Raw genomic sequence first — 23438 nt, forward strand, 5'->3', positions numbered from 1 at the left:
TACTTTCTTTTAAATCTCCGTGTTGCTACCCAACGAGGGCTGAAGTAAAGCAATTTCAATGTATGCCAATAACCTTTCCTGGAACTCGAGAGAATCTTTAAGTATTAACAAGAGTAGAAGGAAATTAGAAAGGTTACCAAGTATTTATTTAGTGGCTGTATTATTTAAGCTTTATAAAGTTATAATGAAATCAATTCGTATCGAAATAAAAAAAAAATCATCATCCAGGAAACCCTGCAGTAACCATCTAATTCAAAAACATACATTAAAAAAAAGTCACAATATGTTTTTGTATAACTGCAGAACAATCTTTACAGCTAGACCTGTAATCATCAGAAAACACAAAAAACAATGCTGTGTAAAGCTCTTCTGGCTTCTAAATTCAGAAAATCTGAAAAAGTGCAACTCCCATATGCACGAGCAAGTAGCAAAGGCTTCAGGGAACAGTCAAGCCTCCTGACCTAAGATACCTTGGAACATAATTCTTAGTGTATGATCTGTACTTTCAAATTATAATATTTCCCCCCCCAAAATTGATAAGACATTCTGCTACTGAGATACATTTCTGACACGAACCCTAAAAGTTTCCCAGTTTTATTTGCAGTAAATTAGTAATTAATGGGTACATATTATAAACAGTTTCAAGTTGATGAGACTGACATTTGCAAGATTAGACTCTTAACTGTAGACAATTTAGCAAACTGAAGAGTGAAACCCCCTATATAAAGATCAGAGTGGAGGGAAGGGACTAAATATACAGAACTATTCTCAGAGTACAGTTAGAACCCTCAGAAGAAGTTTTTCAACACTCTTTGATTTACCTGGATATCTTGCAGGCAGATTTCATGTGCATCCAAGGAACACTGAAGTCTTGGTTCCAACAGCTTCTTTAGATTTCCAACTGGTTCATTGATGTCAATAGCCTGACTCACAAATTCTGCTGTAGTGTACGTCTGCTCAACGATGCTTAAACACCAAAGGATCAAACAATTGATTATTAACCGGATGTTAACAAATCAGCTTTGAACATGAATTAGCTGTGTGTTCTCCTACAGTAGTAAAAGTTAAAACAAATTGGAGATAAGCTATGCAAAAGCGAATGTTAATGCCAGAAATTTTAATAGTTTATTGAAAGCCCTACTCAGGGTATGCCTACAGAGCCCGCAGCAGCAAGCCTCCCAGCTCCGGTCAACAGACTCAGGCTTGCAGCACTCATGCTAAGGGCTCTAAAAACAGCTGCAGACAGCTCTTTGAAGTTGCAGCTGGGGCTAGAGCTCTGGCTCTGAAGCCTAGGGATAGAGAGGGTGGGGTGATTATATGTTTTTACTCAGTGACACTCTGGTCTTTTCCCCCAAGTGGTTCCATTTAATTTAAATCCCAGCAATGTGTGAGTAGTTAGAACTATAAGTCATTTAAAAGACACTCTGATTTGCAGGTTTGGACTTGTCTTACATTTATGGTCCATCTCAAAGAGCTTGTTGCTATTTCTTAAAACTGGGCACCAGCTATTTTTGAATAAAATAAATTGTAATTAAGCAGTTTTTAAGCTACTGATATCTTTTTGTGAACAGTGCTTAGACAACTGCAATGTTTCTGAATAATTGCTTTTTGAGATAAGAATTTAAAAAAGATTTTTTTTTTAAATTGTGCCACTTATCGAATGTCTATGTTCTTCTATTTGTCCAAATGTATCCCATCACAATTAAAATCTGAAACAAATATTAAAATTGGCAGGTGCAAGAGGCAACTGTTAGGGACAAAAATAGTAAAATGTTTAAATAAAAATCTGCCATTTTTGAAAAGAAATCTGCCAATAAAAATGAAAAAATAACCCCCCCTCCCCCAAACATGACGACTAAAAATAATGTAAAAAAGTCACAAGGGATAAAAATAGTCACTTTCTGCACTTTCCAAAGGTCACCAAATGGCACAACTAAGTAAGGAACAGAATTTAAGTGACTTGTCAATAGTTAAGTAGGAGATCTGGAGAAATGACAGGAGCAGAACCCTGATCTCAGAAATGCTAAGACAATACAACTCACCGACTCAATTTCTTTTCCAAATCTCTAATTAGTTAGAAAAAATTTTAAAATGAGGATAATGCTTGCTCACTTCTGTATTTTAAGACTACCAAATGAAAAAGAACTAAATGAGTGAAAAGAAACTAGGTAATGCGTTTAGAAATGCCAAAATTTTTCAGATGGGCTAGTACAGGACCCATCCTGAAGGCCGCTCTGTGTAGGCAGATCTCTGCACCTACAAACAGTCCCTATCCTTTTATTTGATTTTTAAAAAACATTTATATGTGTATTTTCACACAAACAAAAGGAAAAAGAAAAAAAGGCAACAGTCAAGACCCTAAGAAATACCAAAAAATCTTCTTGTTCAAAAACCCACTTAAAGGATTCTCACTCTAAATATCACCATTTATAAAACCCAAGTACTTAAAAGCAAGGAAGTGAAATAGTTAACGACATCATAAGTCTTACACTGCCCATGTCAACATTTCACTTTCTTCACAAAAATGCAGATTTTATCATAAAACAAACATGATTCTGATATAAAATACTGCTCTTTTCTCAGTAATAAACAACACAAAATCCTTCCTAAAACAAGTTTTATATTTAGATGGCACTATGATCAGCCATATATAAAAGTCCACATAAATACATATTTTTATCTTAGAATACATCAAAAATCATTTCATGTGTCAGAGTTAAAAGGCTGTTACATTGTGATGAAAAATGTATTTCTTTATATCCAAGGTCTGGGCCATCCAGGTAAATAGATTATTACCAGGATGTGTAATCAATGGCTACCCCAGGACTACATAATTACCTCACAATTCGAAAATATTAGCATTTTGTTTCACTCTGAAAGCCCTTTTGGTATCCAAGGAACTCCTGCAGAATATTAACAAACTTGGGTGTTTGTTGTGACGGTGACACTGCTGTTAACGTAATGAAAATATATGTCCATAACCAGATTCCTTCTCTCTCCTCTACTCACAACAGCAAGCAGAATGCTTTAGTGAGTCCCCATTAAACAGAAAAGGGATGGAACGTTGGAATCAGAAGATTCCACGGCAGTTGGAAAATAAAGAGAAATCAGAACACCCTCCCCCCGCACACACACACCCTCCCCCACCTTCCCGGTCACGGGAGAGCGAGGGGATGAAGCGTTAACAGGAGCTGGGCAGAGCACAACAGCAATACAGCACCAGGGAAGTGATGGTGAACTGGAGAAAGGGAAGAAACTGACAGACTAGCGAAACAGAAAGAGCTGAGAAATCCACCCGGCAGGTAGGAATGACTCTGGCATCACCTGGAACTGGGGAAGGAGTTCAACTGTTGCCATCTTTTGTTACATAATTTTTTCCCTTTGAATCTCCAAGAAGTCTGCAAGGAAATAATTAGTCCTGAGAGGGATAAATGGGGTTCAGTGCGATAGCATTCAGGCATTTATATAAAGCACGGCAGTGACTCACTTGCAGCCACAGCTTCCAGAGCAGGGGACACATGGGTATCCAGCCTCATTGAGGAGCAAGTCTAAAGGTTAGCATACAGGAAGGACAGACAGCAGGATAAAGCATGCACTTAGCTAGGAATAGTAGTCAATGAAGGAAAGATAATGGTTATAGTACAGAGCAGGTAGAAAAATCTCACTCGACGTTTTCATATTAAGAATGGGTTAAACTCCATGCACACTGCAGATAATATAGAAGGATATAGACGTTTGCATGCTACAAAGAGAAACCTGAAGAGTAACCTTGGTTTTGTCACCTACTATTAAAGCAGTGGTTCTCAAACTTTTGTACTGGTGACCCCTTTCACATAGGAAGCCTTTGAGTGTGACCTCCCCGCCGCCTTATAAATTAAAAACACTTTTTAATATATTTAATGCCATTGTAAATGCTGGAGGCAAAGCAGGATTTGGGGTTGAGGCTGACAGCTTGCAACCTCCCATGTAATAGACTCACAACCCCCTGAGGGGTCCCAACCCCCAGTTTGAGAACCCCTGCATTAAAGCTATGTAGACCCAGGCACTTGGACATCTCATTAAATTGTATGAAGTTCCGATCCTAAGGAGAGCTTTGAGGGGCTGGTGCCTTTGCTTATGTACAGAGGGAGCGTACAAAATATAGGAGAATACTCAATTTGTTAAAAATAAAGAGGAAATCAGATTTAGAGGCAGGATTTATGTTGTCCATTTATACTTTTTTCCTCCAGTGCAAAGGGGCTAATACCTAAAGGAAGCTCTTCAAGAGTAGGTAATAGAGCCATGATTATTATTATTTTTTAAACTGTAGACAGTGGCAATTAAGCTGTAGGAGCAGATTTAGACAGAAGTAAGGTAACTCATGTAGATCAAAAGGTTTTTAATCTCTGGTATTTGCAGCAATGGCAGCTGCGCTGTTAATGTCACAGATATTATCTCTTTCCCCCCCTACCCCCCCTTCTAGTTGCAAACTGCTTTGGTTTACATCCCTTTGATGGGAAAAGCGATGGCATACTGGCATCAGAAAGTTGGAATCTGAAGTTCCTATAGCAGTTGGGAATGGCAGCTAGAGAAGGACATATTGATTTAATGGCTGTACACATGCTGCAGACTTCACAAACATGCTCCTGAGGAGTTGTCAAGGCAGTGAGAGTGAGGTGAAGAAAGGAAAGGAAGAGAAGAACTAACAGAACCAGAGTAAAAGTAGCAGACAAAGAAAAAATGACTGAGAAATCACAAACAATGCAGACCCATCATACATTGTAATCAGGGTCTGGAAGGTCGGAATTGCTGCTTGATGATTTGTTCAGTTCTAAAAGTGATTTCCATTTCTACCATAGGTTTGTTTTTACTTCAAGGTGACAATCATTTAGTTTGGCAAAGGGTAAATGACCTTAAGGAAAATAGCATAGAAGAAATATTTACATAATGTGGTGAGAGGATTAGAAATGGCAGTCACAACAATTACAACAGGATACTATGGGTCATCCTAAGCAAGTTACATCTTGTGTGTTATAGCATAATAAAACAAATTATATACATTTTCCATTAGTCTGATTTTCCTAAGGCCAGGCCAAAAGCACTAAATCTTTATGGATAGAAATTCTATGTTTAAAAAAAATAAAAGTATAGCAGTATGAATAAACTACCGACCACCTGACCAGGATGGTGATTGTGAAATACTCAGGAAGATTAGAGAGGCTACAAAAACAGAAAACTCAGTAATAATGGGGGATTTCAACTATCCCCATATTGACTGAGCACATCACCTCAGGTTGGGAGACAGAGCTAAAATTTCTACACACCACTAATGACTGCTTCTTGGAGCAGCTAGTCTTGGAACTTACAAGGGGAAAGGCAAGGTTTGATTTAGTCCTAAGTGGTGCACAGGATCTGAGCCCAAGAAGTGAATATAGCTGAACTGCTTTGTAATAGCAGCCATAATGTAATTAAATTCAGCATCCTTGTAGAGGGGAAAATACCAAAGAAATCCACCACAACAGCATTTAACTTCACAAAGAGGAAATACACAAATATAAGAAAGCTAGTTAAACAGAGATTAAAAGGAAAGGTCAAGAATGAAATGCCTGCAAACTGCTCAAACTAAATGTATCCCCCTCCCCTCCCCAGAAACAAACAAAACAAAAACAGTAACAGAAGCAAAAAGATGCCACCATGCCTAAATAACAGAGTAAAAGAGGCAGTTAGAAACAAAAAGACATCCTTTAAAAACTGGAAGTCAAATCATACTGAGGAAAACAGAAAGGGGCATAAACTCTGGCAAGTCAAGTGTAAAAGCATAATTATACAGGCCAAAGAATTTGAACAGCAACTAGCAAAAGACACAAAAACTAACAGCAAAATAGGACCATCAGAAGCTGGCAGCCTGCCAAACTATGGGGGGGTGGGGGGGGGAGGGGGAGAAGAACACTGGATGACAAAGTGCTCAAGGAACTCTCAAGAAAGACAAGGCCATTGCAGAGAATGTAAATGAATTCTTTGCATTGGTCTTCCCTGCAGAGAATGAGGGAGATTCCCACACCTGAGCCATTCTTTTTAAATGACACATCTGAGGAACTGTCTCAGATTGAGGGGTCAATAGAGATGGTTTTGGAATGAATTGATAAACAGTAATAAGTCACCAGGACCAGATGGTATTCACCAAGAGTTCTGAAGGAACTCAAATAGTAAAACTACTAACTGCAGTATGTAAATCAGCCTCTGTACCAGATATCTGCAGAATAGCTAATGCAACACCGATATTTAAAAAGGCTCCGTAGGCAACCCTGGCAATTACAAGCTAGTAAACCCAACTTCATTAACTGGCAAATTGGTTGAAACTATAATTAAAAACAGAATTATCAGACACTTAGATGAACATGACATGTTGGGGAAGAGTCAACACTGTTTTAGTAAAGGGAATTCACACCTCACCATTCTACTAGAACTCTTTGAGGGTGTCAACAAATGTGGACAAGGATGATCCAGTGGATATTGTGTATTTGGACTTTCAGAAAGCCCTTGACAAGGTCCCTTACCTTGGGCTCTTAAGCAAAGTAAACAGTCATGGAATAAGAGGGAAGGTCCTCTCATGGATCAGTAAATGATTAAAAGATAGGAAACAAAGGGTAGGAATAAACTGTCAGTTTTCACAGTGTAGAGAGGTAAATAGCAGGGGGGGTCACAAAGGAACTGTAATGGGACCATCCTGTTCAACATATTCTTACTTTATCTGGGGAAAGGGGTGAAGACTGAGATGGCAAAGTTTGCAGACGATACAAAAATCACTCAAGATAGTTAAGTCCCAAGCTGACTAAGAAGAGTTAAGGAGTACTTGTGGCACCTTAGAGACTAACCAATTTATTCGAGCATAAGCTTTCGTGAGCTACAGCTCACTTCATCGGATGCAACCGATGAAGTGAGCTGTAGCTCACGAAAGCTTATGCTCAAATAAATTGGTTAGTCTCTAAGGTGCCACAAGTACTCCTTTTCTTTTTGCAAATACAGACTAACACGGCTGTTACTCTGAAACGTAAGAAGAGTTACAAAGGGATCTCAATAAACTGGGTGACTGGGCAACAAAATGGCATATGAACTTCAGTGTTGATAAATGCAAAGTAATAATAATCCCAACTACACATACAAAATTATGAGGTCTATGTTAGCGGTTACCACTCAAAAAATGGAACTTAGAGTAATCATGGACAGTTCTTTAAAACATCTGCTCAATGTTAAACAACAGTCAAAAAAATTAACATTAGGAACCACTGAGAAAGGGATAGATAGTAAGATAGAAAATATCATAATGCCACTATATAAACCCATGGTACACCCAGACTTTGAATACGGCATGCAATTCTGATTGCTCCATATCAAAAAAGATATATTAAAATTGGAAAAAAAGGACAGAGAAAGGCAACAAAAATGATTAAAAGTATGGAATAGCTTCCATATGAGGAGAGGTTAAAAAGACTGGGATTGTTCATCTTAGAAAAAGAGATGACTAAGCAGGGATATGATAGAGGTCTATAAAATTATGAATAGTGTGGAGAAAGTGAATAGTGAAATTATGAAATGTGGAGAAAGTGTTGTTTACCCCTTCACTTAACACAAGAACCAGGGGGTCACTCAATAAAATTAATAGGCAACAGGTTTAAAATAAACAAAAGGGAGTACTTCTTCATGCAATGCATAGTCAACCTGTGGAACTCATTGCCACGGGATGTTGTGAAGTCCAAAAACATAACTGGGTTCAAAAAAGAATTAGTTAAGATGATGGATGACGGATCCATCAAAGACTATTAGCCAGGATGGTCAGGGACAACCTTGTGCTCTGGGTGTCCCTAAGTCTGAATGGTAGAAGCTGGGACTGGACAACAGGGGATGGATCACTTGATAATTGCCCTGGTCTGTTCATTCCCTCTGAAGCAATTGGCATCGGTTACTGTCGGGCTAGATGGACTATTGGTCTGACTCAGTGTGGCCATTCTTATGTTCTTAAATAAGAGCTCAGTCTTTTTCTCACTGAATACAATGACAAGACAGACTGATTTCTACAGGAGCAGACCTAAATATTAAATTTGATAAAAACTGTAAACTATTTTCAGCTCAAGTGACACAAGTAGTAAGCAATACGGATTGATTGTAGGCGCATACCTTTCTTCAGTGCACTCCTGTTTCTCAGTCCCATCAATTTCTATTTCTATCAGCTCCTCTGCATCTCTTTTAGTCATGGCTAAAAAGTCTCAAAAACAGGCCTACAAAAGAAAAATTGTTAAAGTAGTTTCATGAATTATAGGGAAGCAAATTTGAGCATTATAGTTTCACATAAAAATAATTTGTTAACTCCATATACTTTTTACCAAAAATGTTTTCAGCTGCAAACTCTGTTCATAAAGCCAATTACACAGCTCTAAAATGCAAGTGTGATGCAGAAACCATGAAGTAGTTGACAATGCTTGTTCTGGCAAATGGAAGTAATAAATTGATGGCTTTGTTTTTTTCTGGGAGAAGACAAATTCAGGAATTTAAACAGACATATAGGTGCCTAGATCATACATCCTGAGGTAGCTTTTGTTCTCTTCCTTTGGAGGCTTCTACATTTATTGGATGCTCTATGATGCTCTTGTCAGGTTTACCTTTCATTGGATGATATTTAAATTTCAAGTTGTTTTAAAAATACTTGAGAGATTTTGCTGTCCCATTTATATTACATACTGTCCTTTGAAGGAATCTGAAAGCTGGTGACTGCTATAAAACTTTTTCTAAAAATACAATGTATTAAATGTTATCTATTTCTGATTTTTTTAAAATTATATTGCCTCTTATAGGTGAAAGTATTCAGCATTAATCTACAAAACACCTAACAAACAGAAGATTTTCCATCTGAGGTCTCTTATTTCTCACCAAGTTCAACAATCAATGCATGTAGATGAAAATGCATCTGGTATGGTCACCTAATTTATGCAATGTGTTAGTGTCCAACTATTCTTTTGGGCGGTTTTTCTTATTTATCATTTTTCATCTTTCTCCAAAGTGAGGACAGCATTAGATTAACAGCCAAAGAAAATAAAACATCTTTATCTTTGCCTTAAATTACCTAGGAGCTGCAGAATTCAAGAACCTGGCTTGTTAAGCAGCATTTCTTTTTGTGAGCACATCAAACCTGAATTCAACCTGCATAGATTATAATCCATTGGCTTCTTCATTTTAAGATTTTGTTTGACCTGTAAAACCCTACCTGGCCTGGGACCTAGCTATCCAAGAGACTTCTTCTGTCACTTTGATCCATTGCCACAGTTGTGGAAACCAGAGGCTCCTAAGCTACAGGATGCTCCCACCAATACAAGAGAGAGAAGGCTGCTAGCAGGGTGTTCTGTAACCGCTTAGTTAACCTCCAGGACACACTTTAAGACCTCTCTTTTTCTCCACAGAACATAAAGATTTAGGGAGATGGGCATGGCTGGGTAGTGATAGGAGAATGACCAGTAATTCTGTTAGGGGTTATTACATTTGTTTTATGCTGCAGCCCGGTTATTATGATCTGTGGATAATTGCTGTAGTCTGTCTGTGTTAGTGCAGTGTACTTTAAGAAACTGTCAAGGTGCCCAAAGCTTGGCATTAGGTGCACTTGTTTAGAATAAAAAAAAAATCAGAACAAATGGTGCTCAAATCATAACTAGAGCCTCTTAGTGCTATTAGAATATAAGTATTGAAATAACGATACAAATACAAAACAAGTAATTGTGAAACAGACTAGTGTGAATGTTTCTGTGCCTAATAACTGTGACTAGAGAACAAAGCAACCAATCGGTTCCCTCTACTATATCAGCAGTGAATCTCTAGCAGCACATTACCTTAAATATTTACATAGATTGAAAACAATGGATGTGAAAGGGGTACACTCAAACTGAAATCCAACTCAATCTTTGTGATCTTGCAGTCACATTTTACTAAAAAGAAAAGGAGTACTCGTGGCACCTTAGAGACTAACAAATTTATTAGACCATAAGCTTTCGTGTAGCTTATGGTCTAATAAATTTGTTAGTCTCTAAGGTGCCACGAGTACTCCTTTTCTTTTTACGGATACAGACTAACATGGCTGCTACTCTGAAACCTGTTATATTTTACTGTTCTTTAAAATGTTTTCCTTTCCCAGTACTGTAGTGCATGTCACACAAAAACAAGTGTGAATGGGGAAAGGTGACTACATAGCGTATACCAGTAAAATTGACTATAAAACAAAGTACTGGTTAATGCACACAGGAATGAAGCAAAACAGAAACCAAGAAACAACATTTTGCATTTGTTCCGTTACACTGATCTTATGACAGGTTTCAGAGTAACAGCCGTGTTAGTCTGTATTCGCAGAAAGAAAAGGAGTACTTGTGGCACCTTAGAGACTAACCAATTTATTTGAGCATAAGCTTTCGTGAGCTTTCGTGCATCCAATGAAGTGAGCTGTAGCTCACGAAAGCTTATGCTCAAATAAATTGGTTAGTCTCTAAGGTGCCACAAGTCCTCCTTTTCTTTTTACTGATCTTATGATTCACTTGTAAGTGCAGTCAGCACAAAATATTTTAAGAGGATGTCCCAAAAAACAGATATCTTAATAAGTAGAAATATAAGGAGTCCGGTGGCACCTTAAAGTCTAACAGATTTATTTGGGCATAAGCTTTAGTGGGTAAAACCCACTTCTTCAGATACATCTGAAGAAGTGGGTTTTAGCCACGGAACTTTATGCCCAAATAAATCCGTTAGTCTTCAAAGTACCACCGGACGCTTTGTTGTTTTTGTGGATACAGACTAACACGGCTACCCCGATAAGTAGAACTATGAGATTCAGCGTCCAAAGTGGACATATTTGCGTCTGTTGCGCCCAGAACAACAATAATCACGGGCAATCCCCACACTTCCCCCTTTATGACTGAACTGACACAGCGCCGGGCGGACTGGGGGATCCGAGCGCTCTGGGGCCGCGGGGGGAGAGGCGCGGGACGCCTGGAACATGGTCATTCCCCGCCGGCGGGCACGGGCCTTTGATGTAGCTGGGAGGGCGCCAGCGAGAGCTCGGGATGGGGACTGGACAATGGACTCCCGGGGAGCAGCGAGCCCGCCAGTCAGGCCCCGCAGCTGCGACAGCAGCTAGGCCTCCCACTGCCTGGAGGGGGAAGGGGGACAACGCGGGCGCGTTTCCCGGGCAATTGGCTGGGAGCATCAGGCAGGAGGCCGCCTCCCCCGGCACCTCACAGCCGCCATGTGACGGGACCGGGCCTCCGCAGCGGGCAACGCTGCGCCCAGGGGCTGCCCTTGCCCCCCCGGGACTGCACGGAGCCCGCGAGGGGTGGCTGCTCCCGGCCCTTCGCCCCGCCGCCTCCCTTCTTGTTGTTTGAACCCGAAACGGAAATGAGACTCGCTGCGCCGGGGAGAAACGGAAACAAAACACGAGCCGCAGCCAGGCCCGAGCCCCCCTCCCCCGGATACGGAGAGCGGCGCTTCCCGCCCCTCCCTCGGGCGCCCCGGGGCCCCCGGGCCCGCTCGCTGCACTCACCCGCCGCAGAAACTCCCGCCCCGACCGGCCCGCCCGACTCCCCCGCTCCCCGCTTGCGAGCGGCCGCTCCGCAGGGTCCTGACGCCGCCTTCCGAGCGCAGCACTGAAGAGAGCGGAACGGGCTCCGGATTGGGCGGCGAGGCCTGTGCAGGGCCTCGGCGAGGAGGGAGCGCGAACACAACCCCCCCGCACAGATAAGAGCAAGGACTACAACTCCCGGCATCCCCCACGGCGCCATCTTCCACCCGCCAATCAGCGGGCGCGGGGGCGGGACTTCGCTGAGACTTAACGGCCGGGTTAATGCCCTACGTTTCTCTGGCTCGGAAGTAGATCTGCTCATTGCTGGTGGTGAGTGGTTAGGGGCTGCTGCTGGCTCGGGATTGTTACTGGAGCGTTCCGGCGGGCGCGCGGCGGCTCCAGGTACTTGTTTAACGGGCCCGCGGGGAGCGCCATCTTACCCGCGGGGGCGGGGCAGGGACGCGAGGAGCGCGGTCCCTACAGTTCTCGGCCTCCCGGGCGGGCTTCCCAGAGTGCCCCGCGCGCTGGGCTGGGTGCCGTGACCCCCCCAAGGTGACTGGAGCCGGAGCCCGGCGGAGGGACCCCGCCGCCGTCCCCTGTAACGCGCCGCGGCCGCCGCTGGGTCGCGGGGAGGGAGCGGCAGCCGCGGCGCCCCCGTGCGGGGGGGGAGGGGGCTGCTCGGCGCCGGGTCTGGCTGCTCGGGGACGAAATTCCCTGCGGCCGGGCCACGGGCTCTCCTCGGCCTCCCGCAGGCCCCGGCCCTTCCCGGGGCTGGGCCACCCTGGGTCGCCCCGTCAGCGGCAGATCTCGCCCCGAGCGGGGCTGGCCCCGGCCTGATCGTCGCCTTCCCCCTGTTGGCGGCTCGGCTGCGTGGCGATGGGTTTTAACAGCTGGTTCGGGTCTAGACCGGCAGCGCCCCACAGGGAGCCCGGGTCCGTGCGGGGTTGGGGGTAGTTACCTGTTGGGCTAAGTACAAAACTCCTTCCTCAGTGCTTTACCGGCAAACTTTCTGCCTTTTAAATGTGAGCTAGTTGAGACCGTCATGGAAAATCTTTCCCTTTTATTACTAATTCACTTAAACACACAACCTGGCTTGTGGTCATAAGAGTATGTGATCCATGCAAATGTCAGTCAGTGTTGTCAGATTTTCTTAAAAGGGACATTGTTGGTTTAAAGATCACACATTTCTGACTTAGACTAGCACAGTATGTCTATGAAAACAAATAATGCTGATTTGCCAGCTTACTTTTCATCCCTGTTGTATTCTCTATTAAAACTATTTACTTTCTAAGGAGCTTTATTTTTGTCTCTGAATTAGTATGTCCTGTGCCAAATCAGTACTTAGATGCAGGTATCTTTGCTAAGCACTACAAATAAAAATGTCCGCTTACTTTTTTAGCGTTTTATTATACTTTTGAATTCAGACAGTTCATTTTAATGTGGAAGAAATATGAATCATAGGTAAAATGAGGATACATTCTATCAAAAGTATATTTCATGGGCGTAGCAAAATTGTCGCTCTTTCCTTTAAAAATGTTGGACTATTTCTTTCTCTTGGTGTTTCCCTGTATTTAGTACTGTTGATATTTTTAACTGATCTACATTTTTTTTCTTTTTGCAAATGTAAAGTATAGAAAAAACTGCAAGAAACCCCTAACTTAATGCATTCTGTTTGTTTGTAGCTGAAACACTCTGCGAGTTCATCATGATTCTCCAACAGCTATTCAGGTTTTCCTCCATTTTCCGCTCTGCCATCTCAGTACACTTGCGTAGGAACATTGGCCTTTCTGCTATAGTGTTTAATAAGGCGAAGGAACTTGATCCAGTTCAGAAGCTTTTTATAGACAAGATCAGAGAATACAACATGAAGAGCCAGTAAGTTATTGGAATGCAATAAATGTAATTCAGTGTATTAAGTAAAAAAGTTTAATATGAAGTTTTTAGCAAACATTAATATGGGATCATTCCTCTTATAATTAGGCCTTTTAGGTCTGTAGTCTGAGTGCAGAGCCTGTTAGCTTCAGCATGGAAAGGCCCTAAGAACTGATCTAGCACAAATTCTAGTCAATGTTTTTTCCACTTCTGAAACCCAGAGGAAAGTGGGCTAGGAAATAATTCCGTATTTTGCAACTGCAGTCCCAGGTGTTAAAGGATGTATCTGTGATTCACTGAGGAATGTTACAAAAAAATAGGTTTTAATGAAATGTTAGAATTACATGAAGAAACGCAGTTTCCCCTTGAGTACTGACACTAGATACATAATTTGCAAGAAAAAATTATCTAGAACACCTCAATAAAAAGAAAGTTCACAGATTTAAGTCTTTACTAGTTCTTGTGTTTGTTATTACAGTTGACTTTGTCCATATTACTACTTTTATATAGCTGTATATGAGGGTTAAGGATTATTGAACAGTAGCCATAAAACTTTGAGTTTTGGCTTAGTTATCCAAAATGTGAACAGATAATGTGGTCCTTTGCAAACGTCGACTGCTTTTCCTTTTTTTTTTTTTTTTTACTGACCTGAAATAATTACATTTCTACTGTCCAAAAACAAAATGCAAGAATTGAATAAATTCACCTAAAAATAGTGGGCCACAAAATCGTATAATACAAAAATAAAATATTACATTTGAATATCAGCATTTTGAGAGAATCTCTGGGTTTTAAATGTCTCCAGTTACTCACCTCTCAAGAAACTCTTTTATTCATCTGTTACCTGTGGGAAGATTTTGCATTAACAAAAAATTATCTTAAACAACAAATTCCAATTTCATTAGACGTATTTAGCAAAATAAATCTGTTTAATGGTGTAGGAGATGCTCAGTATGTTTAAAGGAGGGCTGGTTGCGGGCAAAATAAAGAGCTAACTGGTTAGAATCTCCCTGGCAATAGACTTTGGATTGTTTTTAGATTTAATAACATTTTCCTAGTCTGTGAACAAACCCATTCAATTTAATAAATGCTTATCAGCGTACTGATATTGCTACTTCTGTAGTAAGTTCTATAGCTGTGATTCCCAAACTTTTTGCTAAGGTGACCCACCAACTACTTCCAGCTTGGCTTGCCATCCAAGCCTCCTATCCAGCTCTCACTCTTTCGGCCCTGCCCCCATCTGCAGCCCCAGCTGGCCCCTTTCTCTCTGCAACTGGGCAAGGGCCAGGTTGCTGTCTGCTCACTAGCTTCTGCGGCTGCTGTCTGGATCCTACTCTCACTGCACCTGGATTGCAGGCAGCAGCATGTGGAGTGGGATCTAGGCAGTGAGTGGACAGACAGCAGCCTGATAGTGATTGTAGTGTGGCCCTGGGGAGAGAGGGTCTGATTGGGGGCCAGGGTTGGATGATTGGCAGGAAAGGTCATGATGCCTCCCATCCATCAAGGTTTGGGACCCACTATTTGGGAACTGGTGTTCTAAAGTTACAGTTTCATTTAAAACAGACTCTTGGTTCAAATGTGTCAAACTCTGCTTGAAGACCTTTTTATTGCAGAATTGTTTAGTGAAACATTAGGAGTGAAATGTGGTCCGAGCTGGAAGTAAGCATCCATTTCACAGATTAGACTTTTCAGAATAAAGATGATCATGGAGATACAAGTGAAAGAACATTGCGACTACACTCCTATTGTTAGTCCCTCCCAGCCAAAATATAAGTGGAAAAAAATGTCCAAACCACCTGCTTTTTTTTATTTCCCCATCTCCTCAAAGTTCCTCTTTGGTGATGATGGTGAAAAGAGGGGAATAAAAAAGACCATCTCTGTATCAAACTATCAGTTGTCTTAGCTTTGAAATGGAAAAAGGAAAATATCCTTTTAAAATGGAAATACTTCCCTATGGAGGATGAGTCATGCTGTAGGGGATTCTCTAGGGGTGGACTTAGAGAAATAACTAAAATGGGAAACTTTGGGGAGTGGGGGAGAATAATACGATGGAGGAAGTTGTTCTTGGAGCATTAAGAGAAACTGTCCACAGCCAGTTTAGCTACAGTTTGCTGTAGAGCTCTTAAAGCTGCAGCTGGCACCAGATAAGTCTTGTATTAGGTAAATTTGTGTTCTTTTCATATTTGTCTACTAAAATTAAAACTTTGGTGTAGCTACTCTTACCGTCTGTGGGTAGTTTTTGATTCTTACTGGATTGAGGAGCTCTTTGCATTTGTACAATCTTTTTCTAATTATTCTATCTGGGAATACTCTTGTGGTTTTTAGACTGTCAGCTGATCAGTGCAGCAACCATTTCCTCATGCCTTTATTGTAGTGAGCACAGCATCTGCACTAAAGCAATAATTAAGGCCAGAATAAGGTTAATGGAATTCATTGATATGGTTTGTATTAAGACACTATCACTAAATTTCATAGTATTTTTCTCCTAATGGTTTTTACATATGGGTGGGAAATTATCAAGTTGTGTAACAGAAGGTATCATCTATATTGAAGCTGGTGGAAAAGTTTCAATATTTCCATGTTTAGATGTCTAAAACATGACTTGTTAGCTATGAAACACAGAACTTGTGGACAGAAAGTTTTAGAAATGTAATGCTCATGTGTGCAAATAGTCTTGTCAGGACTCAATTTTAAACAATAACTCAGTAAATGTCCATTGCAGCTGACGTACCGAAACAGACACAAAGGTATAACCGTAACAGTCAGTGTGCCTGCAGGGATCTGGTGTCACTGACCCCACTGTCAAAGGTGCCCCCTGCAGCCTTGCTGTCAGTGCTACCCTAGCCCTACCCCTTCTTAATGCCCCACAACTGTAAAAATAAAAATAGTTAATTGAAAAAAAATCTTAAATAAAAATTTTCAAAATTAGGCCTAGCAGAATTCTATTGTTTTACTATCTACAAATAACTATCCTTTTTAGAAAATACAAAGGAATGAGTGAATTTGTTTATTTGTGTAATCATTCTTTAGACTGGGATTTTCAAGGGGACTTAAGGGAGTTGGTCACCCAACTCTAGTCGAAAGTCACTGAAATTAGATTCCTAATACCTCTAAGCCCCTTTTAAAAGCTTAGAAAGTAGTTCAACTCCTTTTTAGCAGATCTTATTCTTGGTAAATATTATACAATGAATATTTTAATTGTGGGATTTTACTCCTATTTAAAATTATTTATAACCTGAGTTCATGTGTAATGACTAAACTACATATCATTAGTATGGTCGCTATACAGAAATCTTAAATCTGAGCAAGTTGGTATTACACTGGGAGAAAACATGGATTTTCAAACTGAGAAACTAGTTGTTGATTATAAGCATGTATTTGTAACATTACACCCATAATTGATGCTTCACTTTGGTATTAAACGTTTGGTGCTTTCCATTAAGTAGTCTGTAGGACTGCTCTTGTGTGCAGTTTTGTAGATTAGGAAGTACATCCCTAATTGTGGCAATTTACCTGTATACTAGGCACTTCTTCACCTCGTTCTACTGGTATTACTGTTCTTGCTAAACGACTTGGTTTGAAGTTGATCTTCCCTTTCAGCAGATTAGCCTCAAAAATGATAATAGCAAGTTTCAAGGAAGTTTTGCCTAGGTACTTTAAAGGCTTAAGAACAGAATGATGCCTTGTTGCCAAGTCTCCATTCACAGCCACTTAAAAAAAGTGCAACTGGATAATTGGGTTGTAGAATTTACACTATTAAAGGAACACGGGCTAATATTTGTAGCAATATGCTTCTCATTTTTCCATTTTAAACCCTCCTTTAGCTTTAGTTAAGCTAAAATGTCTGCTTTCAAATGCCAAAAGAGAAAAATATACCCCTGGTACGCTCTACCTCTGAGTTTTTCAAAATATTTAAATTGCTTTACTTATTTGGGGGTGTATAGCCATTTATCTTACTCTTTAGATTAGGCTCTTAAATGATAAAATTGCTGTGTAAAATGTTTAGAATCAAAATTTTCATTGGACGTTTTCTACATTTAGGAAAGCTGGCGGTCCAGCTGATGTAGGCCCTGAATACCAGAAAGACATGGCTGAAGAAATTGCCAAAATTCAGCGGTTGTATGGTGGGGGAGACCTGACCAAATTTCCAGACTTCAAATTTGAGGGTGAGTCTCCAGCCTCTGTTAATTTATTGTTGCATCACAAGTGTGAAAGTGAGAGGATGAATAGTGGAATATAGAGCCTTTTACCCCCAGGTCACTGGTCACAATCGGCCATGTGGTCCTGGGAGAGAGCAGGACTCTGTTCTTGGGGTTGGTACAATTGCACAATGGGGATGTGCAATCTGGTTGGCACGTAGGAACTTTGTGGCAGCAGAGTATGCTTAGTGTCACGTAAGGCTCCTGCAACAGTTGTTCCTGCTGTTGAGGATGTACTTGACCAAGGCTCATTTCAGATCTCAGGAATGGAGAGAATGGCCAAGTGTTCAGATGGTGCCTGGCAGCAGGCACCCAATGTGGCACAGCATTGCTGTTTGCTAAGAGCTGTCATTTGATAATCTTGGGACTTGAGTGGTTTAGCACAGACATCTGCACATTAATCAGCTTCAGAGAATCATGGTTGTGAGGGTTCAGTCTGAAAATTCCACCAGAGAGGAACCAACAGCAGAGGTGTTGTAACTAGTATCACACAACAGCTATTTTAAAGGATAAGGGTGAGTAGTGAAGTCACTGCCAAATCCACCAGAAGTATTTGCTGTCAACTGCCATTAGTTGATCATTCCCCTTCCTCCATGGACTCTACAGTGATCTAAGGGAGTAGGAAGATCAGAAGTCCCTACGTGAGGACTAGGTCCTCTGTGCCTGGAACTTCATTCTGCCAGTTGTTTGGCAGGCAAGTACTGCATGGGGTAGACCCAGATGCTTAGTTATTTCAGGAGTTCCCCTTAGTTACATGAGATACTGCTGTGAGAGTTGCTATTTTCTGAACTCTCTCTTCCTCATACTGTCAAGTGAGTAACTTCCTTATCTGCGGACTAATTTTTTTACTACTGACAAAGCAATTTAAATGTCTTTAGCATAAAATATAGTCTCTTCCAGTTTTGAGTCATTTAGGATTAATTTTCCCTTGTAGAAAATTATAAATTATAATTTATAAATTATAATTGTAAATTATACTACATCATAATGTGGAGTCTCTTCCCCAGGAAAGAACTAATTTCTCATTCACCTAGTCTTTGTGTACTACTTGAAAGTCTCTTATCTTAACTTTACTGCTCATTATGATTTTTTACATGAGTCAGTGATAGGTAGCAACATTTTTGTCTTGTTGCTGGTAAAACTGGTAGTACCCCGTTAATGAACTAGTTGCAAGCTAGTTAGTAGGTAAGTTACTTTGGCTGTAGGTAAACATCAAATACATATAGAATAAGATACATGATAGCTAATTCTAAGGAAATATTGCATATTCATGAAGAAACTTTTTTAAAAAATTTGTGCTAAATGTCCCTTTGCTTCCCCTCCCTTTACGGCGTGTTTGCAAAATTTAGCTGCAGATCACTAAAAGTAGTAAATGGGGCCATGGTTTGTATTCTGCTAGAAGCTGAAGTTGATCTATGAGCAGTATTTAGAACTTGAGCATCTTAATATGAAACTAATGGCATTTTTTCTTCCTAGAGCCCAACTTTGAAGAGTCTCAAAAATGATGTGGTTGACATCTGCAGTCCAAGCACTGGTGTCCTCTTTCTCATGGAGTTGTTAAATAGGCCAGATGTTGTAATGTAATGTGGAGTTTCACTTTCAAATACTTGTTTGACTTCTGAACTCAATACTGTACAAGAACAACATGATTCTTGTGAACTGCCATATTCATAAAATTCACTCTTGGAGATCAAATATAAAGTGCTTAAGTCTTTTATCCAGTGTTTAAACACTATTTACTGAAATGACATTTCAGTATCCAAATAAAACCAAATGACCACTTAAGTGCAAAATACAGTTAATGATCGCTTTCCTGTTGAAAAGAACTATGCTTCCCTAGATTTTAATCACTTGTCATTGAAATCGTATAAAAATACAATAAAGCCTGCAAGTATGGCATTATTGTATGCATGTGATCATTCTATGCTACGTTATTGCAATAGTAACATTTTATTTAGACATATCCAGGAACTCAAACATTGTGGCTCATGCCACATATCCTCCAGTTGTGTCAGGCTCATGAGCTGAAATGGACTGACTTTTATAATCTTGGTGCACCAGTACATTCTTGCAGAGGCTATCTTGTTCTTTTAAATGGAAAAAGTTGTGGTTTTTGGGGAGAGTTAAGTACTAAAGTTTCTAATCTGTTCCTGAAGACCCCATCAAAATATGAAAAACTTATTCAAGTTCAGTCCTGTCTACCAGAAACACCAGTAGAAGTTTGAACTACCAATCAATATTGCCCATTTTACTGCTGTTCAAAGTACAGGGAGAGAAATGATCACATTGAGCGACTTATCTGAATGGCATTTGATCCCAAGGAAGCAAGACAAACTTAAAGCCTAGTAGCCACATAATCACTGTTTGAGCATTTTGCAATCTGGGTAACTCTCATTTTGGTATCAGGTGCAGACCCATTACACTTTTTTCCCCAATTCAACCCTTGATAGGAACACAGGACTTACTGACTGCCTTTGCTATATCACAATAGTGTCAGGTCAAAGTGTAGAGTTTCATCTTTACCTGCCATTACTCCAAAATGCAGAGTACTGTACCTATCCTTTGCCCTCCTCTGTCATGATAGTTTCCTTTTTTTTTTTTTTGCTTATGTCAGGGAAATGTTTCAGGGCAAATAAGACTTTCTATAGAAAGTTTCACTCACATGCCCAGGAAACTGCAAAATATTCTCACTTATAGTACTGTTAGCTAAGATTAAAAAGTATAATTGCTCCTTTAAGTGAATTTCTCAGTATTTGGTGTGAATTCTTTTAAGAAATCTTAGCTTACTCCTGCCCCTGTAGCCCACTGTTTTTAGCAGCTACATTTATCTAGGGAAAGTTCACAATATTCTGCTGCTCTTTGATCAATCCCTCTTGAGAATTATTGTATAATCAAAGTATTCATTTAAAACTTGTGGCTCGTTTTGTTAGACATGAACTAATCAAACCACTAATGTACAGACAGCCCGAATGATAGTTCACTAAATGAGCTGCTATTAATCTCCATGGGGTGAGAAATAGGACATATTAAATGTCAATGTCATTGCTGCTCAAAGTGAGCAATATCCAGTTTCTGCTTCTCCTAGAATCCCATACTGCTTATTTTGGTGCCGAAGAATCTAGCTCCTAAAATTTTCACACAGCTTCTCTTGAGGGGGGAAAAAAAGGGCATGTTGATCCAGATATCTGTAGTATATAAGGAGTGGAGACAGTGAAATAAGTTGGCTGTAATATTAAAGCAGTTCAGGGCCACAGGTAGCAGTTGTATTCATTTTCATCTTACTATCTCAAATAAAGCTGCTATGGCATTTTTGCACTGCCACACCAGCATCTGAAAGAGCACGGAGTATAAGTAACAAAACTAGATGCTGATTTATGACCAATTGAAGTCAGTGACAATCCAGCAAATGCTTATGGGCTATCCAGAGTACAGATGCTTTCCTGCATAGAACTGTCAGGGTGAATGGAACTGACTGACTGTCTGCCTAGTTAAACTTTAAGTGCATGTTCCAGTTAAAGCATGCTTGGTCTAAAAAAAAAAAAAAAAAAAAATTCCCCTTCTAATTACTATGGCTGTCATTTTAGAGTTGAAATATGAGTGTAAAATTTTTGAAGCTAAAGGAACATGTAATTGAAGATAGTATCAGGCAGAATGTTCAACACCACCATGAGTACTATAGTCTGGCAACACATTAAACTAATGATAGTTGCAGACCACTGAAAGCAAGTTCACAGTAGACAGCACATCGGACATTATGGGTCATTTATTTGTAAAACTGAACTGTAACAGAAAAAAATCAAGGCACTAACACTGCATCAGTTTTGCTGCACTGTTTTCCTTCACAGTGTAAATTTACACATACAATCTTTAGCACAAACTTTCACAGATCTTAAATATACTTCCTGGTAGGAAAAAAGCTACACACTTTAGCACTGGGACTTGAACATTTGATCTATAGCAGTAGTTTTCAACCTGAGGTCTGTAAACTATGTTTAAGATTTCTAAAGGAGTCCGCACCTCCATTTGAAATTTTTTAGGGATCAGCAAATAAAGAGATTGAAAAGCACTGATCTACAGCATAACACTGTTTGGAGATTCTCTCTGATAGCGAGGGTGAACCACACTTAGCATAACTCAAATTTATACTTGTACAGTATCAAAATAACTGTTCACTTGACTGCATGGTCTGACAGATTATTTGAAAGTCATAGCAGTAATAACTGAAAAACAGCAAAAGTTAGAGCTCCTCACATTGTCTTAGATGTAGACACTACAAAGCACTAGGCTAGAGTGGCCAAAAAACTTTTAACCCTAATCTGTAAAGATCATGAGCATGAATTCGCTTAGTAATGAGTCTTCTTCCTGTGTAAACAGGATGAGAAGAAACCTTCATACAAATTATTTATATTATCTACATACTACTATCCTTAAATTAGAGAAATAATGGTATTTTAACAATATGAACAGTTGTACAGTCCGTGATTAGGTTTGTAACATCAGATCCTAGACGCTCCAGCAAACTTTCTGCTTTCAGTGTATGCCATCTCAAAACAAATCCAAATATTTGCAGAAGAGTTAAAATCCCTTTGATATTTTCTATAATAAGTAGTCAGTTTTTGTCCCTCAAAGAGGCTGAAATCTTCTAAATAACAAAGGACTTGGTGTGCTTGAAATCCTAAATGAGAAAAAGAAAAGGGTAAGGTGACAAGTTATAGTTCAAATGCTTTCAGCAGAACGTCCTACTTAGTATCCATTACACTTAAACATCTGTAGAACATCACTTGTGTCTCCAGATTGGCAAAAGAGAAGCAGCAAACACCAAGCCTACAGCAACAAAAAAGGCTATGAAGTCTTAGTAATGAGACCAAACCCCTTCCCATAGCAACAGAATATTAGGCAGATAAACCTCTTGCCTAAGTGTGAAGTCTGGCTCATCAGTGAGCATACCATTTCAGTTCCCTTTGATGAGTGAAGCCTACAAAACGCATTTGTACATGACATACCTACTACAGTTCAAAAGATGTCCCACTGGGAGGAATTAAAGATCTAGTGGGAAAAGGTAAAACTGCTGTTTCTTTCCTTTTGAATACTCCAATGATAGCTGCTGATGATGTGCAATTATACTGCAGTTGATGAATGCACCCCACAACTAGAGCTTACCCATATTTCAGTGGAGAGACACAAACCAAGACATTTTTACCACCAAAAGGGGAAATCAAAAACCACTGCTTAAGTTCCTTGGTGTTCAGATTTAAGGACAGATGGTAGCTTTCATAGAGCACTTATGGTGGCCAGGTATAACCAATACTGAGTGCCAACTGGTAGGCCCAAAGAGCAGCTGTTGCTATTTCATAGCTAGACCTGTAGGTGGAGCATCACTCACTGCATCAGTTTAACAGCAGAAGTTGCATTGGATCAACTAAATTTTTGGGGACCCCCCTCTACTATGAGCTGGGAGAATTAAAATTAGCTGGTGATTTGGAGTTACCCCTGTTCTGGTCAGGCTTGTTGCCTTCTGATCCTAATCCTCTCCTATAGGAAGCTAGGGCCAGGCCCAAAGCCAGTGCTACTCTACCACCTTGCAGCCTCCTCCAATGGCCCAGCTTCTTTGGTCCCCTCCTCAGGCCTAGGGAAGCAAACAGGAGGTACATAGCTCCATGTGCTGCTTCCAGCCAGAGATCCCAGCAGCTCAGGGAGGGGGCCACTGGAGCAAGGTTAAAGCAGAATATCCAGCCTCTTAGTGGGGTCACATAGTGCTGCAAGGGGAGCAGCCGGTAACTTGGGCTGATGTCTGACACATC

At 40.4% G+C, this 23438-nt stretch overlaps 3 protein-coding genes across 8 annotated transcripts in view; 1 reads left to right on the forward strand and 2 right to left on the reverse strand.

Moving 5' to 3' along the window:
- The window catches only part of GABPA (GA binding protein transcription factor subunit alpha), a 38124-nt gene extending 26331 nt beyond the window's left edge, over positions 1-11793 (reverse strand). The window contains exons 1-3 of one of the 3 annotated variants that reach the window (XM_073363135.2): positions 11549-11793; positions 8155-8255; positions 822-966 (exon numbers count right to left, since the gene is read on the reverse strand). In XM_073363135.2, the coding sequence (XP_073219236.1) occupies positions 822-966; positions 8155-8231 (222 nt within the window). In that variant the 5' untranslated portion in view covers positions 8232-8255; positions 11549-11793. The other 2 variants (XM_073363164.1, XM_073363146.2) reach the window with 2 other exon arrangements.
- On the forward strand, positions 11657-19338 carry ATP5PF (ATP synthase peripheral stalk subunit F6). 4 transcript variants are annotated; one of them, XM_073363222.1, is made up of 4 exons: positions 11657-11968; positions 13249-13441; positions 17480-17604; positions 19114-19338. In XM_073363222.1, exons 2-4 carry the CDS (start codon positions 13272-13274, stop codon positions 19140-19142), a joined length of 324 nt encoding a protein of 107 aa, XP_073219323.1. In that variant the 5' UTR covers positions 11657-11968; positions 13249-13271; the 3' UTR covers positions 19143-19338. The 4 variants fall into 4 exon arrangements, with proteins under 4 accessions (XP_073219323.1, XP_073219293.1, XP_073219302.1 ...); XM_073363192.1 differs by having other exon boundaries at positions 11812-11896; XM_073363201.2 differs by lacking the exon at positions 11657-11968 and adding an exon at positions 12012-12118.
- A 2044-nt stretch (positions 19339-21382) lies between these two features.
- Positions 21383-23438, reverse strand: part of JAM2 (junctional adhesion molecule 2) — a 63321-nt gene continuing 61265 nt past the window's right edge. The window contains exon 10 of the mRNA XM_073363179.2: positions 21383-22312. Coding sequence (XP_073219280.1) covers positions 22280-22312 — 33 coding nt within the window. The 3' untranslated portion in view covers positions 21383-22279. The remainder of the gene's footprint in view (positions 22313-23438) is intronic.

This window comes from Lepidochelys kempii, chromosome 1 (genome assembly GCF_965140285.1).
Source record: "Lepidochelys kempii isolate rLepKem1 chromosome 1, rLepKem1.hap1, whole genome shotgun sequence".
Lineage (NCBI taxonomy): Eukaryota > Metazoa > Chordata > Testudines > Cheloniidae > Lepidochelys > Lepidochelys kempii.